Source organism: Centroberyx affinis, unplaced genomic scaffold (assembly GCF_046629955.1).
Source record: "Centroberyx affinis isolate AG114_WGS23_722 - 3 ecotype Tasmania unplaced genomic scaffold, CSIRO-AGI_Caff_v1 ptg002931l_1, whole genome shotgun sequence".
NCBI lineage: Eukaryota > Metazoa > Chordata > Actinopteri > Beryciformes > Berycidae > Centroberyx > Centroberyx affinis.
In genome coordinates, this window is record NW_027281050.1 from 59593 (window position 1) to 84684 (window position 25092).

The following is a 25092-nucleotide window of genomic DNA, read 5'->3' on the forward strand; positions in this document are numbered from 1 at the left end:
ATCCCGGCAACAGCCAGTGTACTGTACATCTATCAATAACCACGTGAACATAGAACCCCACTCCTTTTAAGTCACTCTGGAAAAGACAGTTGGTCTTTACTTTGAGCATAGGTGTAGTTTGTTAAGATAAGCAGTAGTAGTAGTAGTAGTAATAGTAGTAGTAGTGGTAATAGTAGTAACAGTAGTAATGCACAGATACATAGGGGTAATGTGTCCTTGCCCGCAGGCATCTAGGCAGAATTTGTGTTTGTGTGTGTGTGTGGGTCAACCAAAGTTCAGCGCTGAGTTAAGTGTTGCAGGGAACCGCGAGGATGTCACAACAAGACAATATCTTATTTCCATTCTATTCTATTCTGTTCTAATGTGATACCGACACTAGTGAATTCCTACAAAGCAACAGAGGGTCTGTTTTATCGTATCATCTTAGCACTGACTCCAGGGAATCCATTGTAGAGGCAGTGATGCTTTACTCAAAGGCACGGTTCAAACAACAAGATTGAGCATTTTTAGTTGAGCTCACATTTGCCTAAGGACAATCAAAGCCCCATTAGTTTTGGAGTTAGAAGCTGGATAACTGGAGGGTTAAACACCACACCGCCCCAATCTCATAATGTTCACAGAAACAAGACTTTTATGATAATTGCCTTATGTCATAATGACTGTTAAATATCTGTCTGTCATGGTAATAGTGTATACAACTACCTGTTGATAGCCAAAGTGTATATCAAAGGTCTACACAGCCTTTGATGTTTTCTAGTTTTTATTGCCTTGAAGCCTGAACTGAAAACCCATTAAATTTGTTGTTTTTTTCAAACTAATTTGTATATAATTATCAACAAAATCAAGGTAAGAAAGGTGGCGGATATTGATTTGGAACTGGAAATGGCTTTGTTAGATGAGGAAGATGAACTAATTTGTCTATCATTATTGAAAAGGAGAAGATTATGTCGGAGTGAACAATTTTGCAACTAGTTTATTAACCCCACTCATCTCGTATGATAAAAACTAAGAAAACCTGTAATTGATCTAATTAGAATACTTCATTTGAGGTAAAGGGAAATTAGCTTTGTACATGCTTTGGAATGTGATTAGTTAAATCAACACAATTACAACCCCCTATTATAAGGAGTGTGCACACTTACACAACCAAAGTGTTTTTATTTTCCATTTGAATACAGTACATTGTCAGAAATTAGTAGCCTTTTGTGCTAGGATTTAGTATATATAAAGTAATAAATGACAGAAAATTTAATATCTCGATACTGTCCCGCCAAAATAGCGCGATATACGATATTATCGCTGTTATTTTCTTATTTTTTTCCAAATTACATCGAATTTCTAGGCCATAATAATTATTATTATTAACAGCCTAGAAATGGAAAACAATGGCCATTTGGTATAATTTGGTGTAATTTGCTCATTTCCAGAAAAACGGGCTGATTGTGGAAAAGGGAACCCACTTGAATTAAAAAGACAAATTTTGTAGTATGATTTATTTTTTAATTTTTTTTACTATCTTGCTGCTAGTACAGTACAGGTTTATACGTTTCAAAGCTTGTACAATTGTGATAAGCAACACATTCGGCCACATTCGATATAACAGGAAGTATCGCGATATTCACAAAAATATCGCGATATACGATAATATCAAATATCGGCCTGAGCCCACTGATGTCTTACTGCATGTTTGTTTCTTCTCAGTGTTCGCCAGCTCCGAGCCGGTCCCTGGCTTCCAAGGAGACACACTCCAGCTGGCCTTCATCGACCTGCGACAGGTAAAGGTTTTTTCTACATTTTATTTGTCTTACCTCTCACCCGGCCCAGTGCTCGTAATTTTCGTGTTTGACTTCTCTCATCTGTTGTTCACGCTACTCATCTTCCCTCTCATCTGTCCACACCTTTGTTGATACTACTGTTACACCGACGGCTGCACTTGTATCACATATTTATACTGTATAAGCTTTCTCCAGCTTCATACTGGACATCCCATACTCTCACATTCTATTTATTGTGTGTCATACTGCCCATGTCTTCTTACCTTTCTTACCTCGTCTTACCTTTTCACTTTTCACCTTTCACCTGTCCTAAAGTTCACCTGCCCCAAAAATCTCTCAATCTCTCTCTCTCTCTCTCTCTCTCTCTCTCTCTCTCTCTCTCTCTCTCTCTCTCTCAGACACACACACACACATACACAAACACTCTGTCTCCCTCTCTGTAGTAAATGTCGGTGGTATGTGAAGTGTTGATAGGTCTCATTAAGCTCTTAATGTAGCTTGGCTGTTGACCTGTTAATCTGAGCCTGGGGTAGAGGCATGGCTCTGCATCAACAGGTCCAGGTCACATAGAGGGGACCATGCTGAAGTATTTAGTTTAATATGTTAGGCCTATACATGAATTATAAACACATAAGACAATGTATGGAAAGAGATGAGAGAGATGTATCTTTGACCCCAATGATCTGCTTTATGCTTTAATTTGGTCTATTTTTCAGCTCTAGGGCTCTGTTCCCTGTGACGCAGTTCATTAGACAAAAATATGTCCACCTTCCCTTTAATGTAGCCTGGCTGGTTGACATGTTAATCCTAGCCTCAGGTATATAGGGTTGTGAGGCATCAACAGGCTGAGGTTACACAGAGGTCGTCCTTTTCGTTTCCTTCTATCTTATGGCTGAAACTGCAGATTGTACCAGAAATATAGGAGAGAGTTCAACTCGAAACGGCTTCGTTTGCTTACCACAGTAACCCAGCTATTGCCCATACTCTGGTTAAGGTCTTATTCAGGTTCATCTGTTAACATGAACCTTTGATACCATGCGATTGAGGCTCCCTGTTACCTTAAATAAACCAGTTAACAGAATATTCCCCCTCCCTCTGACTGAGCAATAGCAGCTTACTGCTAAAACAGGGGAAACAAATTATGGTTATAGTAAGTACGATAACACTTTAGATTATGGTTTGCTAGTTAATGTTTAATTATGTAGTTATTGAAATATTAGCTACTCACTACCTCTTAGTCACTATTAAGTAATATGTTGATAAATAAGCACTTATTAATGAATCAAGAACAACATTGTTAACTGACTTTAATTTATCATGATGTCACAGTTTATGTATTCATTACCGCTCTAGTAGCCACTGGTAATTATAATGCCAAGGAATTATGTAGTACATACGCTTATATAAAGAGGTAACATTGAAACATATCCTTTGTTACTAGACCATTGCGTACTACTGTGTGCCCTGTAACATCGTATTATGTAATAACACCGCATTATATAATAACTCAACAAAATGTAATAAATTTTCACTTCATTATGTAATAACACCCGCATTTTGTAATAATCTGCCGCATTTTGTAATAAACAGCCTGAACGCAATATGTAATAAATTTCCCCGCATTTTGTAATAAATGATTACATATTGCGGTGGTTATTACAAAATACGGGAGTTGCACTTTTTTTTTTGATGAAAATGTAATAATATGGTGCATTATGTAATAACCAACCAAAATGGATGTCTTCATTCATAAAAATCATTATAACGTTAAAACAACAATGTTTAATTTATGCATTCTAGCATGAATCATACTGACTCAAAATTCATTTTAAAAAGATACTATTAGTTAAGTAGATTAGTATCTTTCATTGGTCAAAACTACATTAAGTGTCACTGTATTCCTTAGAAACTGTACTTGAGGGTTCATAGAGACATAGAAACTGCACGACACAGTGTTATACTGACACAAACATCTAAGTACTGGTACACACAAATGTCAGGAGACACACACACACACCCCAATATGTAGTAATTTTTTTAACAAAATGCAGGGACATTTATTACATATTGCGTTCAAGCTGTGTATTACAAAATGCGGCAGATTATTACAAAATGCGGGTGTTATTACATAATGAAGTGAAAATTTATTACATTTTGTCGTGTTATTACATAATACGGTGTTATTACATAATGCGTTGTTACATGCCCCTCAGGTTTTTTTCTGTTTACTTTCAATTAATGCTACCTAATTAGCGTTTGCTAGCTAGCTATGTTAACGTTATGAAAGTCAATACCAAAGCAGCGAAAATGCATGATTTGTCTGTTCAAAACTTTGTAGATATAGACCACTACATAGATGCCCATAATTGGTCAGAATAGAGCGACACATCAACCAAGTTGCTCTAAAAATCATGTAGTTTGGACGAGCCTTTACTTTCCACTAGATCAATGCTTTCTGCTGACAAACCCCTAAGGAGTCAATGGAGCACAGCTCAGTAGCCAAGACTCCCGATACAACTCCTTCTATACCACACAATGCAAGTCAATGGGACAATAGAAGCCGATGGGCGACGTTCAAAGTGGAGCCTCCGAAGTGGATAAAGGGAAGGAAAGGAGAGAGGGATTTCTTGGGTTTCAGAGCGCCGCCCTGCCTCATTGTCTGAAGGTAAAGGTGATACCAGGAAGTTTCACAACATAACTCACAGGAATGATGATTTATTAGACACCCTCCTGTTGGGATATCGCACATACACACCTCTCGCTCTCACACACATCCCAGTGAACAAAATAACGGAGGCACCTAACAATGTATGAGTATCAAGTGTCTAATAAGGAGTAGGGCCAACCTTTGCCTTGTCCTGCTGTTTTTTTGACGGATGTGGGAGGCGAAAATTGACTTCCCATAAAGGTCCGGTGATGTTGAGATCTGCCGATTTGAAGGATGCCACGGAAGGATCTTGACTTCATCCGGCTGTTCACGAAACCAGCAGTGTGTATGGGGGCATCTTGCACCCTAGGGTGCTCCTGGTCCTGTAAAATGGCCTCATATTCCTTGGCCATTATATGACCATGCAGAGCCATCATCAGACCTAATGACTCTCAGTAGATGTTTTGCAGGGTTGATTTACAGTTTAACAGGATTACCAGGTCACTATTCTGGTGTGAAAAGGGTATCACACACACACACACAAACACACACATATCAGTCTCTCACACACACAAATATATATGCACTTTATGCCTATATACCTCATTTGTCCCTACAGATCTAATGATACACTTGTGACTGCGTAGTACCTTTCCATTTCTCTCTCCATCTCACTATTTTGCAATTCAGTTGCTCTATTATTATGAGCAATCATCAATGTTTATAATATTTTTCTCTCTTGCTCTCTTCCCCTCTCTCTCTCTGACTCTATCCATCTTTGTTCTCTCTCTCTCTCTCTCTCTCTCTGTGATGCCAAGAAAGCTCAGTGTTTTTGTCTCGGCGGTGTTTACTACTTCACCATTATGATAACATGACTCGGCTTGCCCAGCAGAACCCTCCTGGATTACATTGTCTGGTCTAGACTATTATCTTCACTGTTTGGTCTGGTCTGTCAAAATTAATGCGATGACAGAATGGCGGGATGTGGATGAAAATCCCCCCCCCCACCGGTCGCAGAGAAATGGCTCGTCTACTGTCGCATGCAAGCTACGACTTCCTTGTCTTTGTGGCTTTTTTACCTCGCACCTCATGCATGGCCATTCTAGGGACACAGGACTATTTGTTCCAAAGCCACTCTGTTTGAATGTGACATGTAAATGCAGTTGACAAATCAAGTGTCAAGGTAGGTAGCCTATAGATGTTTTTGTGCCACTTCAACTGGTGGCATAATAGTTAATGCTCAAACAACTTGTCAGTAAAGCACCAAGCTGATATTACGCACAAATGCAAGGTTTTATCCTGAAATTTCATAGATGTCAAACTCATTGGCACCCATTTGTTACCTCCACCACGGAGGGAATGTTTTCACCTCCGTCCGTCCGTCCGTTAGCAGGATATCTCTAAAAGTTGGGCACGGATTTGCACAAAACTTGGTATGAAGGTTGGTTCTGGGCCAAGGAAGAACTGATTAACATTTCATGTCGATTGGCCCAAAGGGGGCGTGGTGGTGGGCGTGGCATATCACCAAAAGGTGCGTAACTTCCTTGTTGTCAGACATGGCGGAGGTCTGTGCTCTACTGAGCACATTTTCTAGTTCCTTCCTGCGTTCACGTCTTCATGCTCTGCTGGTTTGACGGAGAGAAGTACGTCATTCATTCCAGTGGAGTATTTCTACGGACAGGAACGGATTACACCGTCGGCTGTGCTGGCCAACTGACAATCTCAGAACCCATTGTCTATCGGTCTGATGACGATTAGACTCTGGGGGCGACAGACAATATTTGGGGGTTTCCGGTGTAGCCAGCGGACATCCGGGCCAAGACTTCCTCTTCCGTGCGCCAGTCATTGTTTACAGTCCGATTAGCAACTCGAGACGCGAGAGTCGAACGTTTCTCCACACAATACACAAACATCGATACTTTTTGTAGATGTTTTAGGTCCAGACGACATTTCGGCTAATCTCTATAAACAGATATCTGCATATGAGACGTCGTCTCTCAACTCCGACTCCATTCTCGCGTCTCAAGTTGCTAATCGGACTGTAAACAATGACCGGCGCACGGAAGAGGAAGTCTTGGCCCGGATGTCCGCTGGCTACACCGGAAACCCCCAAATATTGGCCGTCGCCCCCAGAGTCTAATCGTCGTCAGACCGATGACGGATACTAGCGATGGTTTTTTCAATTCACAACTGCTGATCCGACACATAAACATTTTCATTTTCATTTTCATACACCTTCACCTGCATGTCACTAACAGATACTGTGGAATTTTCCAAAGTCTGCATTGTTAACGGAACGTCAAAATTCCCATAAGTGACAAATGGATAGATCTGAGCGCTGGTGTATGGGATAGCAAATTGTGAACAAAATGTCTCTACAACATATAAGGCAACAGAAAATATTTTTTACATCTGTTTTAAAGAGTAAAACCCCAAGCCAGGTGATGTCACCACCTGTTGTACTCTAGAGAAGGTGACATCACCTGGCACCAAAGACCAGCCAATAGCAGATGGCCAGTTCAGTACCCTGCTTTTCACCATTAGATATCAGGCTTCACCACAGATGTGGGTTTGGGGTTACTCTTTAACGAGAAAATGTTTGTCGTTACCGTATTGGTTCATAGTGACAATATTATTCAGATTTTTTTTTTGCTGTTTTAATTTTCCATACCTTCCTCCATTTAATTACATCGACTGAATAGCGAGTTCCGGACAGTAATGTAGCGATATCTTAAAAAGGTGGGATAACCATGAACTCCCAACACTTCTACATTTCAACATGGTTTTAATTCATTCTTTTAAGACCCTGTTGTAATGTCACTTAAATCAGTTTGGTACGATTTCCCTCTCAGTGGGTAAAGTGAGTTCGGGCGTCCTCTACATGCCTGTTCATGGCCCCTCAATTAGCTCCAGGTGAGAATAATGGCATTAGTGCTAAGCCAATCTCCCTCTCTCTCTCTCTCTCCCTCTCTTTCTCTCTCTCAATCAGCTGAATAATGGCATTAGCACTAAGCTGTTCTTTCACTACGCCTCAACACGACCCAAACACCCAGCTGTTTCACCCTATGACATTAGCATACACTGAGAAGCTTGTGTGTGTGTGTGTGTGCAAAGGATAATCTCCATTAGGTTAACTAGGGGTCGTGGGGGGCTGGAGGGAGGGGGCGCTCATTTTAAATGTTCCTGTTCACACTCACTTAACACTCATCATTTCGCAGTAGAACCCCCCCCCCCCCCCAAACTTATCTTAGTCTCTCTCTCTCTCCCTCTGTTATTTTAAAGTGAGGTTTTGTTGTGTGTCTGAAGATGAAATACTGACCATTTTGTTCTCTTTTGTGATGTGTGTGTGTGTGTGTATGTGCAGCTCCTGGACCTGTTCATGGTGTGGGACTGGTCGACCTACCTGGCAGACTACGGCCAGCCGACCTCCAAATACCTGAGAGTGAACCCAGCCACGGCCCTGGCTCTGCTGGAGAAGTGAGTGTGCATCTGATAATGTACACTACTGCTAGAGAAGTGAATATATATTTCACCATAACAGAAGTGCTGCAGGGTACCTTTAAAAGTCTGAAAAAGCCTTAAATGGTTTAAATGTAAGGCCTTTAATCCCCTTTTTTAGAGGTCTTATTCTTTCACCATGTAATGCCAGGTTTCTTTGCGCTGCATGTCCACTCGTAGCTTAATCCAGAACAGGGTTAGTAGTACAATCTTTATCCTATCTGATTTACTAAACACAATTGGACTTCATGTCCCTTAACAATTAATTTCCAAGTGTCCTTTTTCTTATTCTGCCCATTTCTAGTTTCATAACTTTACTAGCTGTGTTCAATCAGAAAGAGGCTGGTTTGTCTTTACTGTCTTAAATGTGGCTTTCTGAAACCTGCAGATACTCTGGTCTAATTACCCTCCACAGGCAGGTCAAAGGTCAGGCTCAGCTACAGAGCAGCACCCCCAAAGCTAGTAGGGATTCAAACACTCAACCAATACTGCCATAGTTGTTTTAACATATTAACATTTTAACCATTGATTAACCTTCTTCAGCTTTCACCCTGAAGCACTTAATGGCCCATAAGTTTAGATCAAAAAAATATGAAGAATATCCTATATGTAAGTATATGTAAATATAACATTTTACCAGTGGTGGAAGAAGTACTGAGATCTTTTACTTCAGTAAAAGTAGCAATACAACAATGTAAAGATACTCCATCACAAGTAAAAGTCCTGCATTCAAAATCTTACTTAAGTAAAAGTACATAAGTATTGGCAGCAAAATGTACTTAGAGTATCAAAGTAAACGTACTCATTATGCAAACTGTCCCCATTTAGAGAGTTATATTTTTCATAAATTATTGGAATATTAATACTGATTTATTGACATACATGTACATGTAAGCAGCATTTTAAAGTTGTCAACGTGAAGCTAATCTTAACAATTTAGCTCTACTTTTGGGTAGTCTAATCTATAACAATGCTATTTTATAGTTATTTTATAAAGATGATCAAATGTTTTAAATATAAGATATTGATCTGAAAAGTAACTAGTAACTATAGCGGTGAAATAAATGTAATGGAGTAAAAAGTACAATATTTCCCTCTAAAATGTAGTGGAGTATAAGTACAAAGTAGCATAAAATGGAAATACTCAAGTAAAGTACAAGTACCTCAAAATTGTACTTAAGTACAGTACTTGAGTAAATGTACTTTGTTACTTTCCACCACTGCATTTTACAAATATAAAAATATCACTATGTATTCAGTATGAAATAAGTGGAACCATTCTAAAAGTATCTGTATATGCAGTATGTAGTAACGAGAAACGAGAATCAACAGAAATAATGATTTGACTTCTATTGAAAAATGTGATCATATCACCCGGCCCTATATTATCACATCAGCTCTCACATACAATTTCAACTGGGAAGTATTAATTACAAACTCCTGCCTGTAAATGCGGCCGCTTTGTTTCCCTTGCTCTCTCGCCGGCGTGGTGTCACCTCTGCTCCTCTTCCTCTCTCGCCCCTCTGATTCTTCTTCTTCTCTTCTCTTTTTCCCGCCTGCTGGTGTGTGCCGCTAACCGCTACCGTACAGAGTCTACAGGGGGTAGGTGCCGCTTCCTCACTGGTTTCCTTTGGTCGTTTACAGGCGTGCGCCGATGATATTTTCCTCTTTTGGTCTGTGACGCTTTATAGCAGTGGTTCTCAACGTGGGGTCCGGGGACCGCCAGGGGTCCTTGAGGGAGTTCCAGGGGGTCCCCCAGCAAATTGATGAATTGTTAAAGTTCACCATTATTTCATTTACAAGAAGTTAACACAATTAGAGAATGTAGAAGAATGACTGTTTTGATCATAGTTTCTCTGTTATCTCTCTACCTACAATACAGATAGTCATGGAATTCTGGATAAAATCATATCTGACAATAAAAATATTCTCAGATTTGGGTCAGAGAGACAAATAGTCTCTAGTAGTCTTGCTTAAACTCAACAACACTTTTTCACTCCCTCTTCTCTCCCTCTCTTTCTCTCCCTCCCTCTCTCTCCAGAATGAAAGACACCAGTAAGAAGAACAACATCTTCTCTCAGTTCAGGAAGAACGACAGAGACAAACAGAAGCTGATAGAGACTGTGGTCAAACAGCTGAGGAGCCTCGTCAACGGCATGTCCTCCTAGACACACACACACACACACACACACACACACACACACATACGCATAGATACATGCACACACACACACCTACACACACAAATACAGGAGTGAAATGGATGGATATCAGCATGTCATACACAGATATAAAGGATGGACATGTAGGATGGAACATGCATGCACACACACACACACACAAGAGGAGGGGAACCATGACAACATGACAAAGACATACAGAACAGCCACACAGGGAAATCACACACACACACACATACACATGCACAGAAAAGGGAACGATAGACAGCATACACACACAGGGCAAACACACACATCAGATTAAGGCACAACAACACACACACACTGTACAAGGCATGCAGGGAACACACTCCTAGCAAACACAACACACACACACACACATCTTCTCCTTACAGTTATACACGACTGAATACTCAATGTAAATAACACACACACACACACGATCCTACTAAACAGTTTACTGAAATGTTAAAAAGGAATGAGCAGTAAAATGTTTTTAATGTATTTTTAATGGCTATGATAAGACAAAGTATGTTTTGTACATTTGTGAGAGTGCAATGATTGTAGCGCTGCAGAGGGAGGCGGGGCCAGCAAAGGACATGACAGGCACAAGTAGTGGGACAGTGAGGTCAAAGGTCAATGCTTACTGTTGGCTCGGACACACTTTAAAACAAGGCACCACAGGTGAATGGGAGAAACCATTTCCCCTCATCCTGTCAGAATGACATCTTATATCTTGAATATATACACAAATACAAACACTTTTTGTATAGAGACTTTTCGTTTTTTTGTTGTTTGACATATTCAAATTGGCTAATATTTCATAAAAATGCATGAATTTGCAATACAGAACACGTTTGTTCCTCACTGGATGAAGTCAGAGAGCATTTGCCTGTTTCATTCTGATGAACAACTAAATAGTTGGCAATTTACAGAGGGATTTGTGATTTTTTTTTTTTAAGTATTTACAGTTTTTATGTATATGGCGAAAATCTCAGTCTCAATCTCTCCTCTTCTTGCTATTTTTTTTCATTTAAAATACCTCATAAAATAAAAATGACAAAACCTGTGTAAATTACCAGCTGTTTTGTTGAGAAGCAGCATGTTAAATTTGGCAGCCATATGTACAAGTTGAGTTTAAAAAGAGGGGGCTTCATACAGGTTATGTTATTTTGAGAAAATGGCCAATAAGGTTTTTTGGATGTAAAAACATATAAATTACGTATTTCTAATTGTTTTGGATTATTGTTTTGTAGATTTTACAAAATGACAGTAGTTATAGATGCAAGATATTATAATATGCCCAGCCCAAATTTCCATTTTCACCTGTGGTGCCTCGTCTTAACATGGATCTCATATTAAAGCTATCAGGGAGACTCAATCACATGGTATCAAAGGTTCATGGAAACAAATGAATAAGACCTTAACCAGAGTATGACCAGTAGCCGGGTTGGCTGGCATAGAAATGTAGCCAATGATAGCAACAAGAAAGACCAAATGAAACTCATTGTCCCAGTACTTACATATTGTCATGTACGTATGTATGTATGCAAAAACTCACTGTTAAAGAGTTAAAGCGGTGATGGATGGATGGATGGATAGATAAATGGACGAATGGATGATGACGTCTAGAAAGACTGATGTTCATAAAAAAAAAAAGGTGGAGGTTTTGTCCAACTTCTTGGTGGCTTTGCTTGCTGTTTGTCATTTTTTTCTCTGCCTCACATTTTGCATCATAGTCGTTCTACAGAGAGATTCATGACTGAGCAGGTAGGGGTTCAGCACAGTCTCTTTAACGGCTAGTCCACCTCGCTGAATTGTGGGTAACGCAATCGCGTGGGCAGCTTTGTGGAATGCGGTTATTCTTAAAGATCATATCAGCTGTGGGTGTTTTGTTTGACAGGTGAAGGTTTAAATTGGAGAGAGAAACGGCAAGCTGCCAAGCTCACCAAGGCTTTGGGTAAAAAAAAAAAAAACTCACCAAGGATGTTTGATTGTTAGAGAGAGATTCCACACAATGCAATACAGGTTGGAGCTGATTCACTGTACATAGACACTCTATGTCTGGAAACCCATGGTCTAACACTACAGATTGAGAATATAACATAGAATCATGATGAGATAGGAGCAATAGGTACGGTGGAACATCTGTGGAATACGCTCCGTAGAACGATAACGAATCAGATACTGATACTGGTGTGAACGGGCTGAGGTTGCCTCTTGATTGCTGATCCAGGGTCTGTTTTCTAATATCCCCAGACTCCCACTATAGGTCAAGGATGTGTGGGGAGTGCGGAGTTGTGTGTTCTCCTGGGTTTCCTCCCCATAGTCAGGTGGATTGGAGACTCTAAATTGTCCATTGGTATGAATGTGAGAGTCTATCTTTGTTATGCCGCGTTCTTGTCATATCAGAAGAAGAAGGAGGACAGGATGACATTCTATTGCCAAAATTTGGAAACGTTTGTGTGTTTACCTCATTGGAATACCCACATCCAAGATGGCAATTGTTGTTTCTAACAGATTACTTTAAAGTCAACCACAAACAAACTACAGCAGACATTGCTGGCTTTTGTAGATTTGACTGTATTAGTGTGAATATAACTGATCATTTTGATTTTTCTCGATCTCCCAACATCGATGGATTCATTGCAGTGTTTGCCGCCCCCGTGTTGACACACTTATGCAATTCACGATGCCAAGTGGGAAATATTGGAGCCTACAAAAACTTCCCACATGTCCTACTTGTAATTACCACTAGGAGGCTGTTTTTCCCCAGTCGGCAGCTTGTATTTACGGTGAATCCGACATGACATGAACGCGGCATCTGCCTTCTGCCCAAGCATGCTGGAAAATTCTAACCCCCATGACCCTGAGAAGGATTAGGTAGGGAGAGAAAATGAATGAATGAAGGGGAAGCTGGCCTCAAGTCAGCAGTCTGGGGCAACTTCACCCCTAAGTAAAAGAGTGCCACTGCAATTAATGATCCTCTCTGGTCATGAATGTCACCATAGGAATCGGTTAAATAATCTGAAATGTGCGCAAACTGCCTATCTGCTATCGTACAAAGCCTGTGAAAATTGAGACAGTGATGTGTCCGGTTGGAACAACGTTGGTATCATTAGCTTCTTGAACATTATGTCACAATGCGTCGGGATCGGTTGGGGTTTTGCTGATTGTAATGGTACAGCCTTTTCTAGATAGATGGCTCTGGAACCGTGGGCTTGTTCAAGCAAAAGCCTCCAAGGAACTGGAGAGGATTTAACAAACGGTCAACACAGGCTTGACTCTAGAAATGTGTCAAAATGGACATCGCATGAAATGATCCCAATTCCCTCTCTGTAAATCATGTCAAGAGTAGGGTAAGCACATTATACCCTTAAAGCTAACTGCAGTCTTATCATGTATAACCCACCCAAACTACTTGATTTCTTCTTACAAGAAAGCAACCCCCAAATTGGGAATTTTATGTCATTAGTCATCTATATAACAATTCAGTAACTTGCATCCCCAATTCTGTATTTTTGTTCCTCAGGGTAAAGTGAAGCTTTAGAATCTCATACTTAATATATTTTCCACAAAACGCAGCAATAATGAATCGGTTCATTTACAGCCTTGCTAGCAGGCTGACGCTTACCAAGTACCTACGGATGACTCCTAATGAAAAACATTTTATAATCGGACTGTTTCTATTCTGTTATTTTTTTGAGTCTGTGCTATACTTTCAGCAGGCATTTTGCACTGAAGAATATTATTTAAGATTTCTTTTTTTCTTGATTAGTTTTTTTTTTTTTTTTTTGCCTTTTTTAAATAGTTGCTTGTAAATGCCATTGTACATACTGCATATTTTGTAAAGAAAATATTACCGCAGTTTGTCTGCTACAAACGAAATGGGAGGTTGACACTGTGATATGCGCCTCCTTCGACACCTAAAATAAATATGTAATTAATTAATAAGACTTTGAATTTCAGTTTGTTGCTTACTTAGCAAACACCGTCAGTACGATGCGAGGAGCTAGGCGAGTTAAGACTTGTTACCTTCTCTCCACTCGCTCGCATGGTTGAAATGGAAATGCTACATACTAGCATAGACCCCTTACAACATTCCAGTATGAACTAGCTACAACAAGAATGGTCCTAAAGATTTTAACTTAACTGTTCAAGGAAGACGTCCTCCAAAATAAAGGACAATTCCTATTTTTTGTTAGTTTGTTTTGTGTTTTCATGTGGTAGTCAGATGATTCTTTGACCTGAGAGTAGACTATGGACAAGGTGGAATCTGAACGGGTTGTTCTCTCTGGTATACACAAAACAAATTTAGCCATAACGAATGCTAAATGAATGGAAGCTTGGGAGACAACAGCTACATGCATTCTGATTGCATCCAAGCCATAGACTACCATCAGGCCAGTGGGACTCCTGGCTATCATGTAAAAAAAAAAACATGAAATTACCTGATAAAGCAAGATTTCACTTTGGTAGAACATTTTCAGGTTTCACTGAATACGCCTATGTGGGAGTTCAAGAATACTTGATACACATTTACAAAGGTAATATGATTTCATTTAGTGTACATTTTGCATATTAATATTGGAATCGACCCTTTGCAGAAGTGTTCTAAATCTTTCAAATAAAAAAGTGCTAAGAAAAAATAGCAATTATAGTCAAAGTTCAGGCAAGTAATATTATAGTCATGCTAATGCCGTAGGCTTAGTTACCAATCTTGCTAGCTAGCAAGGCTAGGAAACGCTAGGTTAAAATCCGTGACGCTTCTTCTCTAAGTAACAAAAGCAGTATGCTAACAATCATTCAGACATTCCTTTCTCTTAAATTGAGAAAGATTTCTTGTTGACTCTTACTTGGATAGCAAGCCTTATATTTGGAAAGCTACAGCTAGTTAAAACGACTCACTAGATATGAACCGATCAGAGCACACCCTGTACCAATCTCAGAACCCATCGTCTATCAGTCTGACGACGTCTACGACCAGATTGTTTCACAAGTTTTTTAGGTCCAGACGACATTTCAGCTAATCTCTATAAACAGATATCTGCATATGAGATGTCGTCTCTCAACTCCAACTCCATTCTTGCGTCTCAAGTTGCTAATCGGACTGTAAACAATGACCGGCACACGGAAGAGGAAGTCTTGGACCGGATGTCCGCTGGCTACACCGGAAACCCCGAAATATTGGCCGTCGCCCCCAGAGTCTAATCGTCGTCAGACCGATAGACGATGGGTTCCGAGATTGACCCTGTACTGATTTGTGCCTGCCTTTACATCTTTGCGATTGATTGAGGCTATCCATAGTCGTTTTCCTTTTTCTAATCTTTTCTTTCACAGATTTTTGGAAGTCTATAAAATGATGTATTCGCTATTTTTCCAGCCTTATTGGAACAACCAACCACACAGCAAAGGTTGACCATGGTCCGACTATAGGTACTTGTGATGGACTTAAGTTGTGTAGCCCCCACATGGGTGCCAGAGGGCTTTAGAATGCTTCTGCAAAGCCTCTATTATCAATATTAAGAGATGGGGAGGAAGGCCTGAATATCGATGAATTCCGAGGCCAGTTTATGTTGGAGGTTGACTGCTCCTGATTCTGATGGAAGTGCCGAGATGTGTAAATGATCCACACAAGTGAAATCTCCCTCTAGTCTAAGGGTTTTCTGTGCACAGCAACACTTACCTGTGAGTTTGTTCTTATGAGTGGTTGGTCTGGTAGGGAGGGATGGCTCATTCAGCTCTCCCTCTCCTGCTAAGCCTTGCTTCATGCCCATTTTTATGTTCATTATGTAATGTGTCATATCATCTCGTGGGATGACACAGGAATTAAAAAAAAAACAACAACTGTGCTGGTGAGAGCAGGAGGCTCTGATTCACATACAGAGGATCTGCAGCGAACAAGGAGACTCAGTCTGTGGCTATTTTACAGCATTTTTCTTTGGAAGGTAAAGTGTTGCCATCAAAAACAACCCATAATTGATTCACTTCCTTACAGCCTTTAGAACTGTCTCCTGGTTTAATGGCACTAATCAAGATTTTACAAAAAACATTGCTTTAAGAACTTTGTACCGATGTCTTCTTGTGTGCCAGGGATCCTTTTTAAGTGAATAAAAACAAACTTAATCAGTTTTTCTTGCCTTCCACCGAGGAGAGAAAAGTCAATTTTGAAATTGGAGTGAATCCTTGCTTTACCTTTGTTATGTTTCTGAATAAGACACCCCTAAATGAGATGTTTTCCTGATTCTGTTTTTATTTTGTGTGCTGTAATAAAATGAAAAATGTTCATTCAATAATCACTTGTTTTCCTTGTCTGCTTGTGAAGTAAAGATAGGGTGGATCTCAATTCATGGGAATGGGACGTTGTTCTCTGTTGCAGCCCGACTTCCTGATTTAAGCCGATTTTTACATAATAATCTTCTGTCTTTTACATAAAAACTTTTATCCCTCTAAAATCCACAGTGAAGACATGTGGCAAAACTGCAAAAACATTGCTAGTCTTTGGTCTATAAAAGGTAGCAGGTAACATTTAATTGAATTGCTCTGAACTACATTGTAATACTTTTAATAGTTATGCCCTACATTTTACAATTTTTTTATGCGCCTCCTTACTTTTATTATGTGCAACCTTTTTTCACTTTTACTAACTGTGATGCACTACCTTTTGTTGTTTTTACTAATTGTCATGCCCTACCTTTTGTTTTGTTTTTTGCTAATTGTTATCTGCTACCTTTTGTTACTTTTACTAATTGTTATGCGCTACCTTTTATAACTTTTACTGAATGTTATCCACTACCTTTTGTTACTTTTATTGTTATGCGCTACCTGTTAATTGTTTCACTTGAAGCAATATTCCACTTAGTTTTAACATGGGAGGTTATTTGGCACTTGACCACCATGAAAACCAGAATATAAATTAATCACCAAGATCGGATGCAGCTGGACGAGTTTGTAGCATTAGGATTTTTACTTCCCATTCATTTGAATGAGGCCACGAAAATAGACTGAAAACTGACATTTAACATATTGATGAACAGATTCAACAACAGATCCCACTGCTGTGATTTTCAACTGACTGTGGGCCCAAAGTTTTAGAACATAATTTTGCCAAATAGCATTTTTACTGTTAGAAGAGAACATAGCGGAGGGATACCATTTAGGAGAGAGTGTTCCTGTTTGGGAGTCTGGATCTACTTTTATTTTTAAATACTAATTTTAGTGTAAAGCAAGAATAAAAATGCAAAATGATGAAGGACCAAGGACTGCTTTGTTGTCTTAAAAGCAGAATCTGTTGTTGAATCTGTTCACCAACGTGTTAAATGTCAGTTTTCAGTCTATTTTGGCGACTTCATTCAAACGAATGCGAAGTAAAAATCCTAACACTACAAACTCGTCCTGCTGCATCTGATCTTGGTGAGTAGTTTATATTCTGGTTTTCATGGCGGTCAAGTGCCGAATAACCCCCATGTTAAAACTAAGTGGAATGTGGCTTTAAAGTGATGTTAAACTTTGGTAGCATCTTGGGTTGTGTAGCTTCCTCCATGATAAAACCCCAAACTGAAAATCACTTCTAGCACATATGTGAACGCAAACAAAGCAAATTATGACAATATATAAAAAAAAACTAGTCCAGTGGCTGAATTGTGTTCAAGTGAATTGCTTTCTTTATGTTTATGGAACCTTTCATTTTGAACAAGTGTAACACAGAAATCCGGTCTGAGGAAATTTTTGCCAATGGTACGAAGAAAATTATAGGTTTACGAATAATTGTGACTACGGATCAGTCTCCGCTCGTTCGTCCGTCACGCTCGATATTTCATACGCCACTGATCTGATTTTGGCAAAACCTGTTGGAATGATGCGTCCGAACACTGTGCTCCAGCACTTCTTCAACATGACACAATGTCCCGAGCGGGGCGCTAAAAGTACAGGTCAAAACAGGGTGACATATTTGTTACTGATTGACCCAGAGGGGGGACTGCATGGGCGCGCCTCCATCTTTATCCAGCCTGAACTGCTCAACTGTACAGCCAAGGTCACCATCTAGATCAGTGGTTCTCAATGTGGGGTCCAGGGACCACCAGGGGTCCTTGAGGGGGTTCCAGGAGATCCCCAGCAAATTGATGAATTGTTAAACTTCAGCATTATTTCATTTACAATAAGTTAACACAATTAAAGAATGTAGCAGAATGACTGTTCTGATCATAGTTTCACTGTTATCTCTCTACCTACAATACCGATAGTCATGGAGTTCTGGACAAAATCATATCTAACAATAAAAATATTCTCAGATTTGGGCCCTCAAATGGGGGTCTCTGGCTCTAATGTGGACTAAATGAGGGTCCTTGATATGAAAAAGGTTGAGAATCACTGATCTAGATAAGCGGTCTCTCTCTCTCTCTCACACACACACACACACAAAACCATCATGCGTGATGCGAAGGTCCTCTGTCATCTTGTATCCGTTCGCCCTCCCTCCCTCCCTCTCTTGCACCTCTCACACACACACACACACACACAGATTGGGGAAAACAGCCAGTGAACTTTGCCCCGGGTCAGTGTTTGAATGCCGGGTCACACCAGGATCCCTGTCGCCGGAGATGTAATGAGGCGAGAGACGTTTGGAGAACTCTATTATCAACTGGGTACCGGCCACCCTGCCGACGCCACACACACACACACACACACACACACAAACATGCCTATTGCCCTCTGAGGTTCACTGTGTTCTCTGGACTGTATTGTCTTGTCACATCGTGTCACTAGTCTCATTTAACATTGTCACCTTTATTCTACATAGGGTTACAGCAGTGATTCTCAGCCTTTTTCACATCAAGGACTCTAATCTAGTCCACATTAGAGCCACGGACCCCCATTTGATGCGATTTTGTCCCTCGGACCCAAATCTGAGAATATTTTTATTGTTAGATATGATTTTGTCTAGAATTCCATGACTATCTGTATTGTAGGGAGAGAGGTAACAGTGAAGCTATGATCAAAATAGTCCGTCTTCTACATTCTATAATTGTTCTTGTAAATGAAATAATGGAGTTTAACGATTCATCAGTTTGCTGGGGACCCCCTGGGATGCCCTCAAGGACCCCTGGTGGTCCCCGGACCCCACGTTGAGAACCACTGGGTTACAGTATGTAGATAGACCTGGTCATGTGAGTGCCATCCTCTATATATGCTGTAATCATTCACAAATTGTCTTTCTCACACTCACATATTCCTCTTTTCGTTATATATTGCATCTGTATTATATTTATGTGTATTTGTATATGTATATATTATAATTTTGAGTAATTCTACACCTTTTCATCATGCAGAAATCTCATATAATCTTTCTGTCTTAGTAAATTCTGCTATTATTGACCCTACTGTTATTTTACACATCCTGTTTTTAACACATTTCATACATTTCTACTTAATATCTGTGTATGTTTAGAAAATCCACATTTGCTCTGTCAAAGTTGAAATATGACTGTTTTGATCTTTGCTCTTTCATCCCATCTATCCATCCATCCATCTCTCTGTATCCCTCTTTCCTTCATCCCTCTCCTCTCATTTAGGACTTTACAAGAAATTTGCTTCCTTAATATGATGTATTTCCTGTTGAAACAGGATATTGGGGCGGGACATAACGTGGGGAAGGATTATTTAAAAGTATCCAATGGGATATCAGTTAGGGAGAGAAAGGCAGTTTTGATTGGTTTTATTGGTTTATTGGCCACTGCAGCAGCAACTAGTAATAGAATACAGCAAAGAAGAATAGAATATATATCAATTTAGCAAAGCCGGAATATATAAACATACTGTACACAAATGTACACAATGTTAAGTAGAATGTATGGATGAAACGTATGGGAAGGTCTGGATTACAGCATTAAGATGGTGTGCAAAATAACAGCAGTACAATTTACTGAGATAAAGATTGAACTCAGAATATGTATATGAAAATATACCAAAAATATGAAAAATGTGCTTTATATGTTAAATATTAAATATTTCCTCAGATGAGAAGAAAAGGAAAAAAATGTAAAGGTTATTTTTCACGATGATCATGTCCCCCAAACTGGTCAGAATGATCAGATGTTATAGAGCAGAACTATATGAGATGATATTTTCAGAATAAAGCTGCCAACAGCTGATTTTTTTCCGCTGATATTCAAGATCTTTAATTTTGTTTTCAAATCGTCTGTTTTTCTCTCTGATTTTATTCTTGCCAGAGTGGAAAAGCCTCTGAGACAACAATAATAAAAATAGAAAAAAATGTTGATCAAAATGTCTCATTAGAATCAGGTCAGGTTAAGAGCTTCCCATAGACCAGCGGTTCTCAATGTGGGGTCCGGGGACCGCCAGGGGTCCTTCAGGAGGTTCCAGGGGGTCTTGGGCAAACTGATGAATTGTTAAACTTAACCATTATTTCATTACAAGAAATTAACACAGTTAGAGAATGTAGAAGAATGACTGTTCTGATCATAGTTTCTCTGTTATCTCTCTACCTACAATACAGACAGTCATGGAAATCTTGACAAAATCATATTGTTATATATGATTTTGTCAAGATTTCCATGACTGTAAATAAATATACGGTCAGATTTGGGTCTGAGAGACAAAATCTCATCAAATAGGGGTCTGTGGCTCTAATGGGGACTGAATGAGTGTCCTTGATATGAAAAAGGTTGAGAATCACTGCCATAGACAACCAGTGTAGTATTGATCAATTATACAATCAATCAAACTGCATCATATCCATCATATCAAGTGGACCAGATCCCATTTTTTAATAAAAGATCAACATCAACCCCATATAACAGTGTAACCATACATTGCACATTTGACCGGTAATGTGTGGGGGGAAATGGTTTAGTTAAAAGAGTGTGGCCCCTGAATCACATTTTGCACTCCTGTGTAAATGCAGTGGAGGAGGTGGGGAGAGGATTTCCTTCCTGCATGTCAATTGGAGTGAGAAGTTTTTTAGTGCGGGGATCAAACACTGTGACGGGGCAGTAAACAGCTTTCCATTCAGGTCAACAATACAGCAGGCAGACAGAGGAGGGAGGAGGGACCAGATACCACCACTGGATTTAATATGGACTGTTTGTATCTAGGTAGCTAGCTAGCTTAGCCAGTTTTCAATATATGGAGTCAGTATTAGCATGCTGTCAGAGTCTAATGCCAAAGTCAATGAACCCTCTGCCTTCAACCAGGTAAATATTATGTATCAGTGGTGGAAAGTAACTAAGTACATTTACTCAAGTACTGTACTTAAGTACAATTTTGAGGTACTTGTACTTTACTTGTATTTCCATTTTATGCTACTTTATACTTATACTCCACTACATTTTAGAGGGAGATATTGTACTTTTTATTCCACTACCTTTATTTCACAGCTATAGTTAGCTACTAGTTACTTTTCAAATCAATATTTTATATTTACTAACTGTGAAAAGTATAGCTAAATTGTTAAGATTAGCTTCACGTTGACAACTTTAAAATGCTGCTTACATGTACATGTATGTCAATAAATCAGTATTACTATTCCAATAATTTATGAAAAATATAACTCTAAATGGGAACAGTTTGCATAATGAGTATGTTTACTTTGATACTCTAAGTACATTTTGCTGCCAATACTTATGTACTTTTACTTAAGTAAGATTTTGAATGCAGGACTTTTACTTGTAATGGAGGATCTTTACATTGTTGTATTGCTACTTTTACTGAAGTAAAAGATCTCAGTACTTCTTCCACCACTGTTATGTATACGCAAACATATTAACATTAGAAGATGGTCACACTCTCTTTCTGTTCAGGGTCAGACTGAGGCTGAATCTTACTTCCTACTACACTGTACACTGCGAAATCAAACCCCTTCATTTTATCCCTGAAATGTCCTTCATTACTCATCCCATAAGCATTAACTATCCCTTGAAAATAACATAGCTTTAAAAAAAGAAAGGTTAGCATCATGGGGTTTTAAGAGATTTGGTTCAGGGAGACACTAATTAAGGGATTTGTCATGCCTTTTGTGCAGGTTTACAGGGTTATGACCTATTCTCGGAAAGTTCCTGTCTCCCTGAATTTCACATTGAATTTTACATGGATTGAAGGGGTGTTTAAGGTGGTTTCCTCCATTAATAACTCCCTTAACTCATTTTAAGGGGCTTTTGCATGAAGTATGGGGTGAATTCATGTAAATGTAAGGTTATTTTATGGGATTACTGGTTCGTAGAGGTAAGAGTTAAGAAGACATAAGAGTGAGAAGTTATTGTTGTCACACATGGACAGTACAGATAGTAGCTACAGTAGCCTATATTGTCACTGTAGATAATATAGTTTAAGCTAATGTTACACAGTAGCCTTGCCATTGTAGCTAGTAGGCCTATATAGCCTCATATTTTAAACTATATTGTCATTGGAGAGAGTTAATCTGCTCTTTTATTAGGCTGTTATTCCTTTGTAGTGATGCAAATTCATTTTTATATGTGGCAACGTATGGAATAACGGCCTCATGATGATAAAGCGCCGTTGAATTGAATGAATATACAGAGAGAGAGAGAGAAAAACAGAGACACTGACCTCGCGCTGAACCAGGAGCCTCGCGCTCCACTGACCTCCTCCCGGCGGGAACGCACGTCACTCTCCAGACGGTAAAAACTACAAATCCCAGCGGGCAGAGTGGAGCGGCCGTTCGACAGCATTGTACGTACCTCTTCTTTGTTTGTAGTCAAGTAAATCGGTCTAAACTGGTCTAAATGCAGTTCTACTCACATAGTTAAGCCTTCTTTGGCAGGAAGACGCATAGAAAAATGTGAATAGTAACTCATTATGTTGGAACTCTGTTCAGTTCAGTCCAATTCAGCAGTGCTTTATTTGGCATGGCACGTGATTCCATCAATCTAATCAATAGGCTAAATCTATCTATAAATTATCTACAGAGTCATTCCTCATTTAAGATTGCTGTCCATTTCCCGTCCTGGTTGATAACTAATAATTTTGCAGTTAAATTTGCACATGCTCTTTTCATGTTCATTTTTTTGATAAATTCAGAAATAAATTTGGGCCCAATATTCATGTTTCCAATATCCAAACGTCAAATAGGATAGAAATTATGACATTATTTTTGATGAGTTAAGATTAGGCTACTATTGTTCACTAATTATTTTGTGAACTGTGTAGCTACAATTCGACTGGTATTGATAATCCTGTTATTCATTAATCGTTCAATTATTCGATATTTAGAACAATAACAGCTGGGTGTAGCTCCAATTAAAAATGTTTTTATGTCGTTTCAGTGCTTTTAAAGTTCCCCCATGTGATTACAGTCTCTCTCTCTCTCTCTCTCTCTCTCTCTCTCTCTCTCTCTCTCTCTCCGCTTGACGGACAGTGAACTTGGTTGCGCGCGAGAGTTCACCGAGATGTCAGGGTCACAAGCAGGTCAGCGCGCGCGAACGGGGGGGGGGGGGGCTGGGGAAGAGAAACACACACACACACACACACACACACACACACACACGAGAGGCGTTCGGTTTACAGTGGCTTCCCAGCGCTTAATGCTGACTGTGCGCTCTCCGGCGTTCGTGTGTGTGTGTGTGTGTGTGTGTGTCCTACTCGATCCAGTTCATTTCAAACGTGCGGTTGTTTGTCATGAAAAAGTGCACCGTTGTTACAAGCTGCATAGATATTGATATTTGAATGATTATTTCCTTTTTTCATACTGCACATATTTATTTATTTATTTATTGTATATTCGCACATTTTCATGACTGTCCTTGCCTCAGTAAGTTCTAGGCTACTGCTGTGATTTCCCAGTCACAATGCTGTAATCTATTCTTTTCACATACTTTTTATTCATACATTTAACATGTAATTGTTAGTTGTGTAGCTTTATATGACCTTTCCGTTTGTTCTAATGTGTATTCTACATTTCTTTGCTGTACCCAATTACTTGAAAAGACACATTTTATCGCTCAAAGTTTAATAAAAAATTCAAACCTCTCTCATATCAGCTTTCTTAACTAACTAACCCAGGACATAGGTTATGCACAGTTTTGGGTTTTTTTGTATGACTTCTGAGTTGATTTCTGGACATTTCTGCTTGCTCTATAATGATAAAAACCACCAGATCAAAATTCACTTTTTATTTTATTTTTTATTTTTTAATCGCGATATTCGAAAATATTGAATATCAGCCCAAGCCTACTCACCATACCCGACATGTGGTAGCCATGGGGAGTCTGGGGTAATACATGGACTAGGGCAGTGACTCTCAACCTTTTTCATATCAAGGACCCCTAATTTAGTCCACATTAGGGCCACGGACCCCCATTAGATGAGATTTTGTCTCTTGAACCCAAATCTGAGAATATTTTTATTGTTAGATATGATTTTGTCCAGAATCCCATGACTATCTGTATTGTAGGTAGAGAGATAACAGAGAAACTCTGATCAAAACAGTCATTCTTCTACATTCTCTAACTGTTTTCACTTCTTGTAAATGAAATAATGCTGAAGTTTAACAATTCATCAGTTTGCTGGGGACCCCCTGGAACGTTCTAAAGGACCCCTGGTGGTCCCCGGACCCCATGTTGAGAACCCCTGGACTATTGGATGTGAATACATGGATACATAGGGGATGTGCAGTATACTCACTAGTTATTTTTATTATAATTATTGATATACAGTTATCAGCGTGCATTTTAAATGTCTGCCTGGACTGCCTGGATATTTATGATGGCTTATATAGATGATTTTGGATTATTGTGGTTTCTGTTTATTGATGTGCTTTCAATGGTTTATATGGTCAGGTATACAGTTATCGATATGCACTTTAAATGTCTGCCTGGACTGTGATGGTATAGATGATTTGGATTATTGTCGTTTCTGTTTATTTGATTTAATGTGCTTTAAATGTGTCTATATGTTCTGTGTTGTACCACAAATAGCCTCTTGGAGGACATTAAAGTTTTCTAAGTCTAAGTCTAAG

At 39.3% G+C, this 25092-nt stretch overlaps 1 protein-coding gene across 3 annotated transcripts in view; it reads left to right on the forward strand.

Annotated features, from left to right (window-relative positions):
- Positions 1-12447, forward strand: part of exoc6 (exocyst complex component 6) — a 66292-nt gene extending 53845 nt beyond the window's left edge. For all 3 annotated transcript variants that reach the window (XM_071536743.1, XM_071536744.1, XM_071536745.1), the window contains 3 exons: positions 1702-1775; positions 7787-7899; positions 9962-12447. In XM_071536743.1, the coding sequence (XP_071392844.1) occupies positions 1702-1775; positions 7787-7899; positions 9962-10088 (314 nt within the window). In that variant the 3' untranslated portion in view covers positions 10089-12447. The remainder of the gene's footprint in view (positions 1-1701; positions 1776-7786; positions 7900-9961) is intronic.
- Positions 12448-25092: the final 12645 nt, after the last annotated feature.